Genomic DNA, 12,644 nt, shown 5'->3' with positions numbered 1-12,644 from the left:
TTATAGAATGTTTTATAGAAATTGTAATATTTTAGGGAATTTCATCTTTATTATCTTGAATATTATTTTGATAGGCAGGATATAAATGGTAATACCTTTATATTACATTTCATTTCATGATGAACACATTCTATACTTATTATGAATTGGTTTTGACAATTGAAATGAATTTTTAAAAGTGTGTTACTTAGCAGTTACAAATCGATGGCATTTGATGGTTATACTCCTGTGGGTACAGATCCTGGGGCTGCAATGAAAACGACCACATCTGCATCAAGCCCGCAGTATAGTAGATCTGCATCTGCACCAGCTGAAGAAATACCTTGCCCTGTTTACGAGTATACTCCTAATGATGCGGTCAGTATCATAAGAACTGAATCATAAATAATGTACTTTATAACAGTGGCGTAACGTTGCCTGTTGGCACAGCGGGGCTCTTCATTACGCCACTGCTTTATAAAAAAAATAAATTGTCATAAATTTTTTGCTACTTCAGGCAACGGAAAATATTGCACCACCCACATATGACTCTGTTTTTGGACCTGCCAGCACTGCCATTAGCAAGACCACTGAAAGGATGAAAGACTTTGGAAATGCAGACAATAGGAACAAGGAACAATATGTGCCGGATTCGTGTTGTGAGCTGTTCTGGAAATTTAGTAAGTCATTATCAATTCAATAGTTTGATATAAATTGATCTTAAGTTCTGTTAACAGTGATCAGTGCATAAAACTGCTAGGAAGATTAAGATTAAAAATATACTGTCAGTTTCATTCATTCTGCAGTGCAATCGATTTGATCATGGTGACTGATTTGTTTCTTTCTTTTTTATTTATTGTGTGTGATATGTAATTCATTTGGTGCATTAGTTGATTGTTGCAATTTTAAAATCCAAACTGATTCCAGTTATGGTGAACCTACTTATATGTGGAATTCCTCTCGCGCAAATGGTTGTGGGAATCGTATACTGGGACCAATGTCCCCTCTCAAGCAACATACCTCTATACATGGTCCTGAATGGTGTTGGTTGGTTCTTACTTGGACTGAGAATCTGGGCACCTAACTGGGTTGATCAACGTGAGTTAACACTATTGCTAATATAACTAATACCTGTTACAGGTTGTGTTCTAAGTTATATGAAATTTTGTCATATTTTATCACCATGATTGTTTTTTGTTACATGATGCAATGTCATCTCTTGAGTTAGCTTGGAATTATCATTTTGAAATGATCTGTTTGGGCTATTGATATGTGACTTTTAACCTAGAAAGTGGTGAGCACATTTTGTTACTTAACCAACTAATTTAGAAGACGTCTTTAGTGGGATCCAATTTAAATAATGTCTTGTCTCTTTTCTGTTATGACTTCTAGTAGTATGATCGAGTTTCTTTATTTCTGCCAATTTAATAATTTAAAACAAAAATGTATTCCTCAGACAGATGGTTTGGTAACTTCTTGGGATGGGTGTGTGGTCTGGCAATTTTATTTGTCATTGGTTGGTTTCTTGGTGGCAGCTACTGGGTATTCAAGGAGTTCCGTCGCGTGGAGTACACACCTACTGGTAACTTTCATTTTTGTTCAGATGATATTATTGATTTTGAAAATGTCCACAGAAATATAATAGATCTCAGTCCGTTCGGTCAATTTTATATCAATTTATGCCTCGATGCTATGTTATAGTTAAATCTTTAAATAGGATTTCATAATAATGTTCCATTTCCTGCTGTGCCATAATTTTTTGGCTCATATTTATAATATCATTATGAGCTCTACTGTACAACCTTGAGGTACATAATACACCATATAAATAATGTTAACAATTTTCAGAAAATAGACCCGAACCAATGGTCAAAGTGGATCCATATGACGATATAGATGGTCCATTTACCAATAATACGTTCCTAGTAACTACAAAACAAGGAACGAGGAACCAAACATTGGTTATCAACTGGAATGGCAAGGAAAGGGAACAATTGAAAATAACCGACAAACACATCGATCTGTGTGATAAAATATTTTCCTACAGAGGTAACGGTACGACCCAGGCTGGGGAATGGTCCATATTTTTCAACTTCACGGTTGTCGAGATAGGGTTCAATGGCCATACCTTGGTGAAATCTACAAAAGAGAGACTTGAAACGTGTTATTTTTGGGAGAGGAAAGTTGACAAGATTAGAGCTGGTAATGCTGCTGTAACCGTTCGATTTAAGGACAAGGCACTGAATGAGATTTACTTTGGTAAGCTAGCTCTGTAATCTGTATTTGTGCTAAATACTAGTCGAATTTTAGTTAACGATTGTTACTTATTAGTCACATAGACTGTACTTATATAATAGTGCATTTCTACAAGGCTTGATTTATTCATACGCTTTAACAATTTTCTCAACACTTGATTTGTTACTTTCCAACTCATTGTTATTAAGAAGTAACCCTTCTTCCCCCAGAAAATGACCCTTACTGTAACAAGGCATTATACCTCTTTGCCTTCATAGTCCTCATCATTGTGTATGCTATTGCTGGATCTACTGCTACAGTTGCTGTTTGCTTGGGCTGATGGGAAATGGAGCTGGAAGTAGATGTGGAGGTAAACTGGAGGTAAACTGGAGGTAAACTGGAGGTAAACTGGAGGTAAACTGGAGGTAAACTGGAGGTAAACTGTAAAGAAGATTAACAATTAGATAATTAGATGATAAAGAAGATTAGATCACTTATACTTCTATACACGTTCATGAAGCAGGTTTCTACTGTAGTAAAGACAGATGTGTTTGTATCCTATCTAAAACAAATCAATTGAGAACATTGACCGATATTGTCTTGTTTAAAAATAGACTAAAGACTCATCTTTTTGAAAAAGTATTCATATAAGTTTCATAAAATAACAATTTTCATAAAAACCCATATGTCATAACATGCTAAGTTCGTATGTACATGTTCATTGTTCATAAGTCGTTTTAGATGGCTTGAACTGAATCTTTGGATTTTGAGTTCTTTTTGGCTATAAAGCGATGTATGAATTTCTGTTTGTTATTATTATTGTTAATAAGTCAGCATAATTGCTTATGGGTTTTAAGTTTTATCGTTTTCAGTATTTTTAAATCTTTCAGCATTTTTTAATAACATTTTCGTTTAAAGGATAGGTTTTTTAATCAACCATTAAAGGTATAGCCCATTTCATAGTTATTTCCTCTTATTAATAAATATGGATAGTATTATTTGTAAATTGTTATGATCAGATCTGAGAAGTGTTTTATATTTATAATACGATTATTGTACATATTTTTCTTCGAAATGCTGCAATATTTTTGTAAATTTGAAATCAGTTAATATTAAATAGTTTCTCTTCATCATCTATTCTGTAAAAATTAAGTTTTATCAGACGATGATGATAGAGTGTTCCCTAGTTAATGCTTTTTATCAAAAAATATCAATAACAAACAAAGTTATGAATAGCTATCAGTCATAGCGTGAGCGTAAATGTGAGCTAGTCATGAGTCATGACGTATCACATAGTTGTGAGCAAATAAAAACACTGAAGGCACAAACAAGTTCACTTTATCAGTCATTATACTCTTGATGATATCTAAACATATTGTGTGAAATTGAGCAAATATTGATATATGTTAGCTTTTAAACACCCTATATTACGTACTATAATATGGAATATGGATCAATCAACACTATTACAACCACGCATCAGTCACATCGTATTCTAATCGAGGTTTGGTAAACTTAAAGATAGTGCAAGTAATCTTAATTACATCACATAAGGTGTTGTAACAGTTAGATACATTTTCGTTCACATCGACAGGTCTTATTATGGCTGGAATTTATTAATACAGAAAATATAGCAGCCCATGCCCGTTTTTTTTCATATTAAATTCATATTTAATATAATATGTCGTTTTTTTTGCAATTTGACAACGTTAAACAGTTAACAAGCTTTGGTATACGTGTATCTTAACAATTTATGCTTATATTGATTATTGTTTAAAACCCTTTAAATTTAGCATGGATTAGACACTTCTGATGAAGCTGACTAAATTAGGGAACACGAAACTAAACATCAGTCAAATTGGTATTGGTGGTGCTGCATTCAAAGATCACTATGATTCAAAGGCAGCCAAAGCTGTTATTGAGTATGCTCTTAAGCATGGTAAGCTATGTAGTTATGTAATCATAATGTAAACATAATGTAAACATAATGTAATCATAATGTAATCATACTGTAATCATAATGTAATCATAATGTAATCATACTGTAATCTTACTGTAATTATACTGTAATCATACTGTAATCATACTGTAATCATACTGTAATCATACTGTAATCATACTGTAATCATACTGTAATCATAATGTAATCATAATATAATCATACTGTAATAATACTGTTATCATACTATAATCATACTATAATCATAAACCACTGAATTAAATCTAAATAATTGATGTTACTGTGTACTGTGTAAAGGGAAGCCAAGGGGTATTTTGGGGGAATGCCTGAATGGATTTTGGAAATCCCCCATAATTATGTCCCCCATAATACCCCATAATACCCCATAATACCCCAAAATACTCCAAAATACCCCTTGACTTCCCCGCTGTGTAGCGTTGGAGAAAATTTGTTTAATTATGGTATTCAAATTATTGAATTTCCAGTTGATTATGCTGCATAATATTATGTTAGCAATAGACTTCTGCGGTGAATTCAAGTGTTTAATAACGAATCCATTCGTCATTAGATTCGATTGTATGTCTTATGTATAATAACTGGTGTGTATTCACATAGGCAGTAATACAAACATCTTACAGGTGTGAATTATATAGATACTTCTCCTTGGTACATCAACAGTGAAGAGTTATTGGGTCAAGTTTTGCCAAACATTTCTCGCTCTAAATATATTATCAGTAGCAAATGTGGAAGATACTACAGTGACGATGTTCTTGAATGGTAAATTAATGTCAATAAATAATATTTAGATGAAATTTTCCTTATTAATACAATTCCCTGCAAGTGCTTTCATCAAAGTTGCATTGCAATACCCATCGTATTTTTCATGTCCCAAATACCGAATCCTATTATTTAATACCATAAAATCCATTCTGCAGGTTTGATTTTAGCTTTGATAGGATAACTGAAAGCATTGATAAATCTATCAAATTACTTGGATGTAAATATCTGGACATATGTTTTTGCCATGATGTGGAATTTGCTCCAACTTTGGAAGTTGTAATCAACGAAGCACTTCCTGCTATGAAGAAAGCTAAGGAAAAAGGAAAAATTAAATATATCGGCATTTCAGGTATGATTCAGGTATGATTCATAGCAACACAGTTGAATAATATGAAAATGTAAACGTAACATCTATTAACACTAAGTCGCGTAGTGTTATTGAGTCTCATTTGATGATTGTTTCAAGAAAATATCTGATTTTTTCTGAATAGACTCAGTGATGACAATGTTCTAATGACCACTGTTTAAAGTTCTTCCTTATCAGGATACCCATTGGAGAAGTTGAAGACGGTAATAGAACTGTCATCCGTGAAGATAGACGTGGTTCTGACATACTGCAAGTACACACTTAACGACACCGAGCTGGCTGATTATCTGCCGTGGTTCTACGAGCAGGGTATTGGAGTTATAAACGCTTCACCATTCGCCATGGGTCTTCTCACTGATTTAGGTACTTACTTACTTTATTACTTTAGGTAATAGACACGTGTACAATCGGATGTGCCATCCACTTAATTATGTAACAAACCTGAAAGTTACATTTCTCACCACGTATTAATTCTCCTTGCTGTGTTTTACACATACATTAATCCGAGCCTGATTGCAAAATTTACATTTTTTGTCGCCATATATGTCATGTTTTGTAAGATATCATCCGTAAAACTCTTTGACAGGACCACCAAAATGGCACTCTGCCAAACCAGAGACAGTCGAAGCTGCTCAAAATGCAGCTGCTTTTTGTCGTGATGAGGTTTGTCAGATTAAGGGTTTTATTGTTAAATCTAGTGCAATTGGGCCGGTTGGCCACAGAATGTGGCCCAAGGTTGATTGTATTTGCACGTAAACATATTGTCGAGAAGAGATTTCTAGTTTTGAGTAGTCAACAAACTTACTCTGAGTAGTAGGAATGTAGGAATGTTCAAATATTTGGTTGATGTTCAAATATTTGGTGATATTCGTTGATTCGGTACCTATTCGGGTCAACCATTCGGTGATTCATTCAAAAAGAATCTTTTCGATTTGGTATTCCGTTCGAACGCTTCATCGAATTCAGAAGACCGAAAACTGATTACCGAATTCTGAATGCCAAACTACACTGAACTACAAATCTGAGTATTAACCTGCAGTATATTTTAACTCTCTGAGTGAGAATGTAGAGTGTAGGAACTTTAAACTACATTTCCTAACAACACACGTGAAAATTATCTCAAATCACATATTTCATAGTAAAAACATTCCAATCTTGCTGCTACTTTTGAAAATCTGCTTTTTAGCAGCTGATGCTAAATAGTTGTGTTGCAGGGCGCGTCGCTGACGAAGCTGGCCCTTCAGTTTTCTACTTCCAACCCTAATATTCCCATTACACTGGTTGGCTGTGAAAACATTGAGCATATTAAGAGTAATGTTGACGGTAAGCTCTTCAAAACTTTCTTTTTTTTTCATCAAACTATTCTCGAAAATCGCCGAATAAGGGAAAATATACATTATGTATAATATTATATAATGTACTATATTTTTGTCAGTGATGTTAAACTTTTTACATCCTACAAAATAATACTACTCAATTTTAGCAGATCCAAATTGCCCTCACATTTTTGTCAAATTGTAATTTAATTGTTGCCAAATTGTTGCCAAATTGGATGATGATTAATCACTCTACACTCAACTGTCACGTGACTTTTTCAACCCGTTCTCTAGCGGTCCTGAACGACCCTAACCCTAACGAGAAATTAGACCAACTTCCTAGTTCCTTATACGGTCATATCACGTGATCGAGACAGTTTTTCGCCAATATCTCGCTAGGGGAGCATTTTAACCCTATGTCAAGGGGCCTGGGGGTGATTCGGAATCAGCGTCCGAAAATACATCGATAGACTCAAGTTGGTTCAAATGTCGGGGGCCCTTTTAGAAAAATCTCGAAGATCGAGTGTAGAGTGATTTAGCATGCTCGCAAATTGTCGACTAAAAAGAGAAGTTTTATGGGATTAACCTTTTCAGTGATGAAGAACGGTGTTAATCAAGAAGATTTGGTGTTGATCAACACTGTTCGAGAGACATTCTTCAAGGGGTCGCATTCTTGGGAAGGTAATTACACATTTGAATTTTGTATACTTTTGTGTAACGAATTGATCAGCCAGCAATTGTGCGAACAGAGATAAATGTGACTCAAATTATGACTCACGTTTTGACTCACGTTTAAACGTGAGTTTTTAGCGTCTTAGTCTTTAGCTGCTTAATTATTTTCTGACCAATTTAACGATGTGTAATTCTAGGACCACTATACTACTAGCAATCAAATGTTTATATAATTATCCAATTAAATTCATAACCGACACAATCAAATGAGAAGTAAATGGTGAAAAATTAAAGCGTAATAAACTCTGTTTAAAATGTTTGAACCTGCTCCCCTGCTCACTAACGTTTATAAACGTTAATAATTCCATTTTCAGCTCGGAAATTATCTGGTCATTTAAAATATTATAACCTTAAAACACCTGACATCAATTATACACCTAGCCTGTAGATGTGAGAACAACCTATAATGACTCCCACAGTAGTGTACATTTCATCTCATCTGACTACTCGTCACTAACGTTGTGTGACCTCATGTCATTGCTCCTACCTCAGATATACCTCAGATCTACCTCAGATCTACCTCAAATCTACCTCAGATCTAGCTCAGATCTACCTCAGATCTGCCTCAGATCTACCTCAGATATAGCTCAGATATAGCTCAGATCTACCTCAGATCTACCTCAGATCTACCTCAGATCTACCTCAGATCTACCTCAGATATAGCTCAGATCTACCTCAAGCTCAGATCTACCTCAGATCTACCTCAGATCTACCTCAGATATAGCTCAGATATAGCTCAGATCTACCTCAGATCTACCTCAGATCTACCTCAGATCTAGCTCAGATCTACCTCAGATCTGCCTCAGATCTGCCTCAGGTCTACCTCAGATCTGCCTCAGATCTACCTCAGATCTACCTCAGATCTACCTCAGATCTACCCTTTCAGCTTCTCTACATTTTCTAATAGAACATTGATAACTTTAAACGTTGCACAAGGAAAGCGTAAAACACGTACACTGTTGACAGCCTTTACATAGTTTACAACCAGTTACTTTCTAACAAACGTTTATTATACGGTCTTGGGTAGATAATAATTATATAATTTGTGTGATATCTGCCGTCGTTATTACAGCTTTGGAATGTAAATATTGGGATATCTGTTAGACTCGTTATAATTTCCTTTTCTTCTCTGTAAGCTTGTCTGTCGGCTGACATTTTATCACTCAATAGCTCAATATTCATTACTAATTACTGATATTTGTTTAGACACTAATATAATACTATAACTATTATAAGTTCTTAGCCCTGACGTTTTTCTTCGTTTAAGATTAAATAGGATAGATTTCATCTCCAGCCCCAGGAACCTCCCCTCAACCCCCAGATCCCTCTCCAGTAACCTAAGGACCTGGCCTCACTTGTCGGGTTGAACTGCAGATAGACAATTCATTGTGTAATATCATTTAAACCCTCGCAGCTTTATAGCTGATAATTTGATGAATATCAGAGGTTTTATGCTGAATATGGGGGTCACCCAAACAGTGGTATCACAATATCATTAATTTTGGTAGGCACCAGGGCTCTGCTAATCAATGCTCTGCAAGTTTTTGCGTTTGAGTTGTCTGTCTGATTGCACTTTGCAGTGCGTTTGAAGTTTTAATTAATTGCTCGTGTTCAATTAATATCACCATCGAAATCATCTTCTGCAACCTTCATTTGATCAATATTTACATGTATCAGCCACAAGTCACAACTACCTCTGAATAAATTAGTGGCATATTACTGAAACCCTCAATGAAGCGAATAGTGAATACCTCTAACCTTCACCCTGTTAATTCACTTAATTTTCCGAATTTTTATTCCTCCTTGTTTTTTTTATCTACCTAATTGTACATAGCTCATTACCACAGCCTAGATGCTAAACGTTCTGCTTTTACCATTTGATAACGTCACCATTCCATCCCACCGTTCCATCTCACTATTATATCCCCAGGTTAGGCAGTTAGGCGTTAACTCAACTAAATACTAAACCTGCAAATAATCTATGCAATTAACAGTATTGTACCTGAAGCAAATTTAAATTGGATTATCATTTTATGCTCCACCGGGTTGTCGCGCATTAAGTTACACAGTAACTTATTGCACTCTAATTTCTAAAAAATGAGAAGCAGCTGGCTGCGAAATTAGAGTATCTGCTAACTCGCATCTTAACTCTGTTACTTGTGGTCATTTTGTGCGAAACATGCCGATATTTTTTAGTAAATTCTCTGAATTTTGTAGTAATTATCGCTCTGCCAGGGGATGATAAGTGAGAAAATTAGAAACATGATAGAATGTATCTCATACTCTGCATTTTTAGTTAGTTTCTGTTCTGTGAAGTATGTTCCGTAGTACAATGTTACTGCTACCATCTAGCTTTGGGAGTAACGATGTTTGCTCTCGTATGCCGAACAGATATAATGCATTCATCAGCTCTCACTTTTACAAAGCTTATGTTACACTAACAATTTCATTGACGCCCCAATTCAAACCTGGAATTAGACATTGGAAAGAAACAAAGCCTCCTCCCGAGATGAACTGTTGTTATATGAAGTTTATGTCAGCGTATACAACCAGCTGTTACCCACGTGATAACACGTGACAACACGTAACAACACGTGACCACACGTTCGGCTGTAACCGTCCTATTCCACAGAGCTCTCTCTGTGATATTAAATTGTTATTCGTAGTAAACAGCCCAATTGTGCCTTGTTAAGTCAGCTGCTCGTAAGATTGATCTAATTTGGTTTTAATCTGCTGGCACATCACCCTCTAACTGGGTTAGCTTTACAGTTTGATACCACCAATCTTTAAATCTGTAAGTTGGTGTCTTCGTATGCGTTTTTTCCCTTAGATCAAGACGTGTTTGACTAAAAGTTCCACTATTTAAGGAGTTTTTCTCATCAGAGAAATATGCCGGTTTTGATCCAATGTGGGTCAATGGACCTGTCATATTAACATATTTTAATGAATACTAATGACTATACAGCTGCGTATAAAATATGTTTCTCATTATAAATGTAATGGCCCATCTCATGCTATTACAGCTGTTTAATGGATCATTATATATATTTGTTATTGTAATTGTTTGCATTATGCCGTGATTTACCATTAAAACATTACCCAGAAAATGAATGGTACTGCGGACCACATCTATTCTGATAGCATTGAAGGGATGGAAATGGCTGATTTTAAATCATATTCCTCTCTCCCGTCTCCTCCTCCATCTTATCCGACCACCCCAGAACTCCTCTTCAAAGTTCACCCTCGAAACATCTCTCGAGTCAGCAGTATAATTGATCATCACAATGTGGATAGAGCGAGTCGTGGAGATGATAGTATGGTTGTTGAAGATATGGATCTGGGTATGTTGAGGACAAACACAGACATGTCATTTGATCTGAAATCAGAAACTGATGACATGGATATCGTGAGAACTAACACCGACATCTCATTCGATCTAAAATCAACAACCCTGGACTTGGACATTATCAGAACAAACGCTGAAATCTCATGTGATCTGACGAGCAGATCACATGACCAGCTCGTGTCACGTGATCCCCCACGTGACTCCCCTCTCATCTCTCCGGATTCTCCTGGCCGCCACCGGAACCCCTGCTTCAGACCCAGCCACAAACCATCCACACTGGTATCCCCACACCACATCAACAACCACCCCGATGGTTCCGTCCCCAACACCCAACATCTCCCTTCCACAATATCCCAGTTCGGCTGGTACCTGGTATTCGTGACTTTCCTGGCGGCGGGTGTGGTGGGGTACCTGATATTCAGGCTGCAGGGGGACACAGTGAGTGTGGTGCTGAGTGTGGTGGTCGGGTTGACGGTGGTGATGGTGGGGGTTGTTTATTTTCTCGTTTATTGTGTGGTACCGAGAAGACGTCACAAACAGTTTGCTACTTACTCTTGAGACTTGGTATTGTGTGCTCTGCGGAGTAATGTGTGCTCTGCTGAATGGTTTTATTTGGTGTGATATCTATAGAGTATAAAGTTTGCTCGGCAAGCGACTTTTTAGCGATATTTGTAGCTAAAATTTATCAAAATCTCTATTTATAAAGCTATTCATAACGGTATTTATAAATATATTGTAGTTCGACATTGCAATATATATATAAATAGTGTTATGAATCGTTGATTAAATTGCAATTTTATCCTTTCTTGAGTAAGAGAATCTTAATGTTATGCCGTAATGGTTTATTTTTAAAATAGAAAATTTACCTTACTGCTGAGTGCTGGTACTCGGACCAAAAATGCAATTAATTATTGTTCTACTATTTTTTAAGTTTTACGAATTATTATCAATCTTATCAAGTTGGTTTGGTCTAGATTATTTTTGAAATCAAATATTATGTATTGTAAAACCATGTATTATCGCGAATGCAAATGATTCAATGGAGAAATGAGTTAGAAATGATCAATTTCGCGGCACAAATTTTCGCACAATTCTCCGCAGAAATTAATGGTTTTATAGTACACTTTGCGAGAATCATTTATGTCTCATAAACCCATTTTTAGTTCAAAATACTGAATAATCTTTCTCTATTAGTATTTATAAAACTCGGCTCTTACTTTTCAATGGATTCGGACAATATTCAATTACATAGGAAATATTCTGTCGGAAAACAGCTGTTGTTCAGACTTACTCTTATTGCTAAAAACAACGGTTCATCGAACTGGCCTAATTACAGTTTTATAGATGAAAAAATAAAGTAAAAGGCAAATTATCAGCTACCAAACTTACTCTAATCTATTCAAATTCTGCATGGTTTTTCAATTCAAAACGGTTGGAAGTGTAAAATTTCCGCTTCCAATCTCGGTAATATAATCTGGGGGTTGCCCCCCCCCCCCCAATCTAAATGAGTGTACAATGTTGTAAATCTCTGGCTAAACTGTCTGACCCCCGCACTCCGCAGACAATCAGACAATAGTTTGTTCTGAGTTCTGACCTTTGAATTTTTCAGGAATTGGAGAAGAAAAGTTTTGGAAGAAAGTGAAAGAAGAGATGGACAAAGCAACGAATATGTACTGGAAGATGCAAAGTGCTACCTCTCATTAGTGGAGGAGAAAACGACTGGTGACGAATCTAAAATTGCGCGACATTTTCACCCCCAATGATTGGAAGTTGGGGAGATTGGGCTATGCATGTTAGATAAGAATTGACAAAGAGCCACCTTACTAAAATTAATAAATGACTGATATTCTGTATACATCATAATTCATAACTTCATAACCGCATAGTTTAATGATTTCAGTTACATACCTAGTTACATACCTAGTTACA

At 35.8% G+C, this 12,644-nt stretch overlaps 2 protein-coding genes across 5 annotated transcripts in view; both read left to right on the top strand.

Moving 5' to 3' along the window:
- Nucleotides 1–12,644, top strand: part of LOC134818300 (tektin-1-like) — a 70,986-nt gene that overhangs the window by 19,121 nt on the left and 39,221 nt on the right. The window lies entirely within an intron of this gene.
- On the top strand, nt 184–3,891 carry LOC134817758 (uncharacterized). 3 transcript variants are annotated; one of them, XR_010160563.1, is made up of 7 exons: nt 185–357; nt 497–659; nt 907–1,077; nt 1,436–1,561; nt 1,828–2,238; nt 2,445–2,606; nt 2,651–3,891. XR_010160563.1 is itself a non-coding variant. In XM_063827053.1 (6 exons), exons 1-6 carry the CDS (start codon nt 205–207, stop codon nt 2,552–2,554), a joined length of 1,134 nt encoding a protein of 377 aa, XP_063683123.1. In that variant the 5' UTR covers nt 184–204; the 3' UTR covers nt 2,555–3,759. The 3 variants fall into 3 exon arrangements, 1 of the variants encoding a protein (XP_063683123.1); XR_010160564.1 differs by having other exon boundaries at nt 196–357; nt 2,445–2,617; nt 2,651–2,703; XM_063827053.1 differs by having other exon boundaries at nt 184–357; nt 2,445–3,759.

Source organism: Bolinopsis microptera, chromosome 7, assembly GCF_026151205.1.
Source record: "Bolinopsis microptera isolate Bmic1 chromosome 7, MBARI_Bmic_1.0, whole genome shotgun sequence".
NCBI classification, from domain to species: domain Eukaryota; kingdom Metazoa; phylum Ctenophora; class Tentaculata; order Lobata; family Bolinopsidae; genus Bolinopsis; species Bolinopsis microptera.
Note: the sequence above shows the minus strand (reverse complement) of the source record. Positions and strands in the feature narration are given on the sequence as shown.

Coding starts and splice junctions, on each gene's coding strand:
- LOC134817758 (XM_063827053.1), top strand. CDS start 205: ATGGCATTTGATGGTTATACTCCTGTGGGTACAGATCCTGGGGCTGCA. Junction 358..496: donor AGTATACTCCTAATGATGCG/GTCAGTATCATA, acceptor TTGCTACTTCAG/GCAACGGAAAATATTGCACC. Junction 2,239..2,444: donor ACTGAATGAGATTTACTTTG/GTAAGCTAGCTC, acceptor TTCTTCCCCCAG/AAAATGACCCTTACTGTAAC.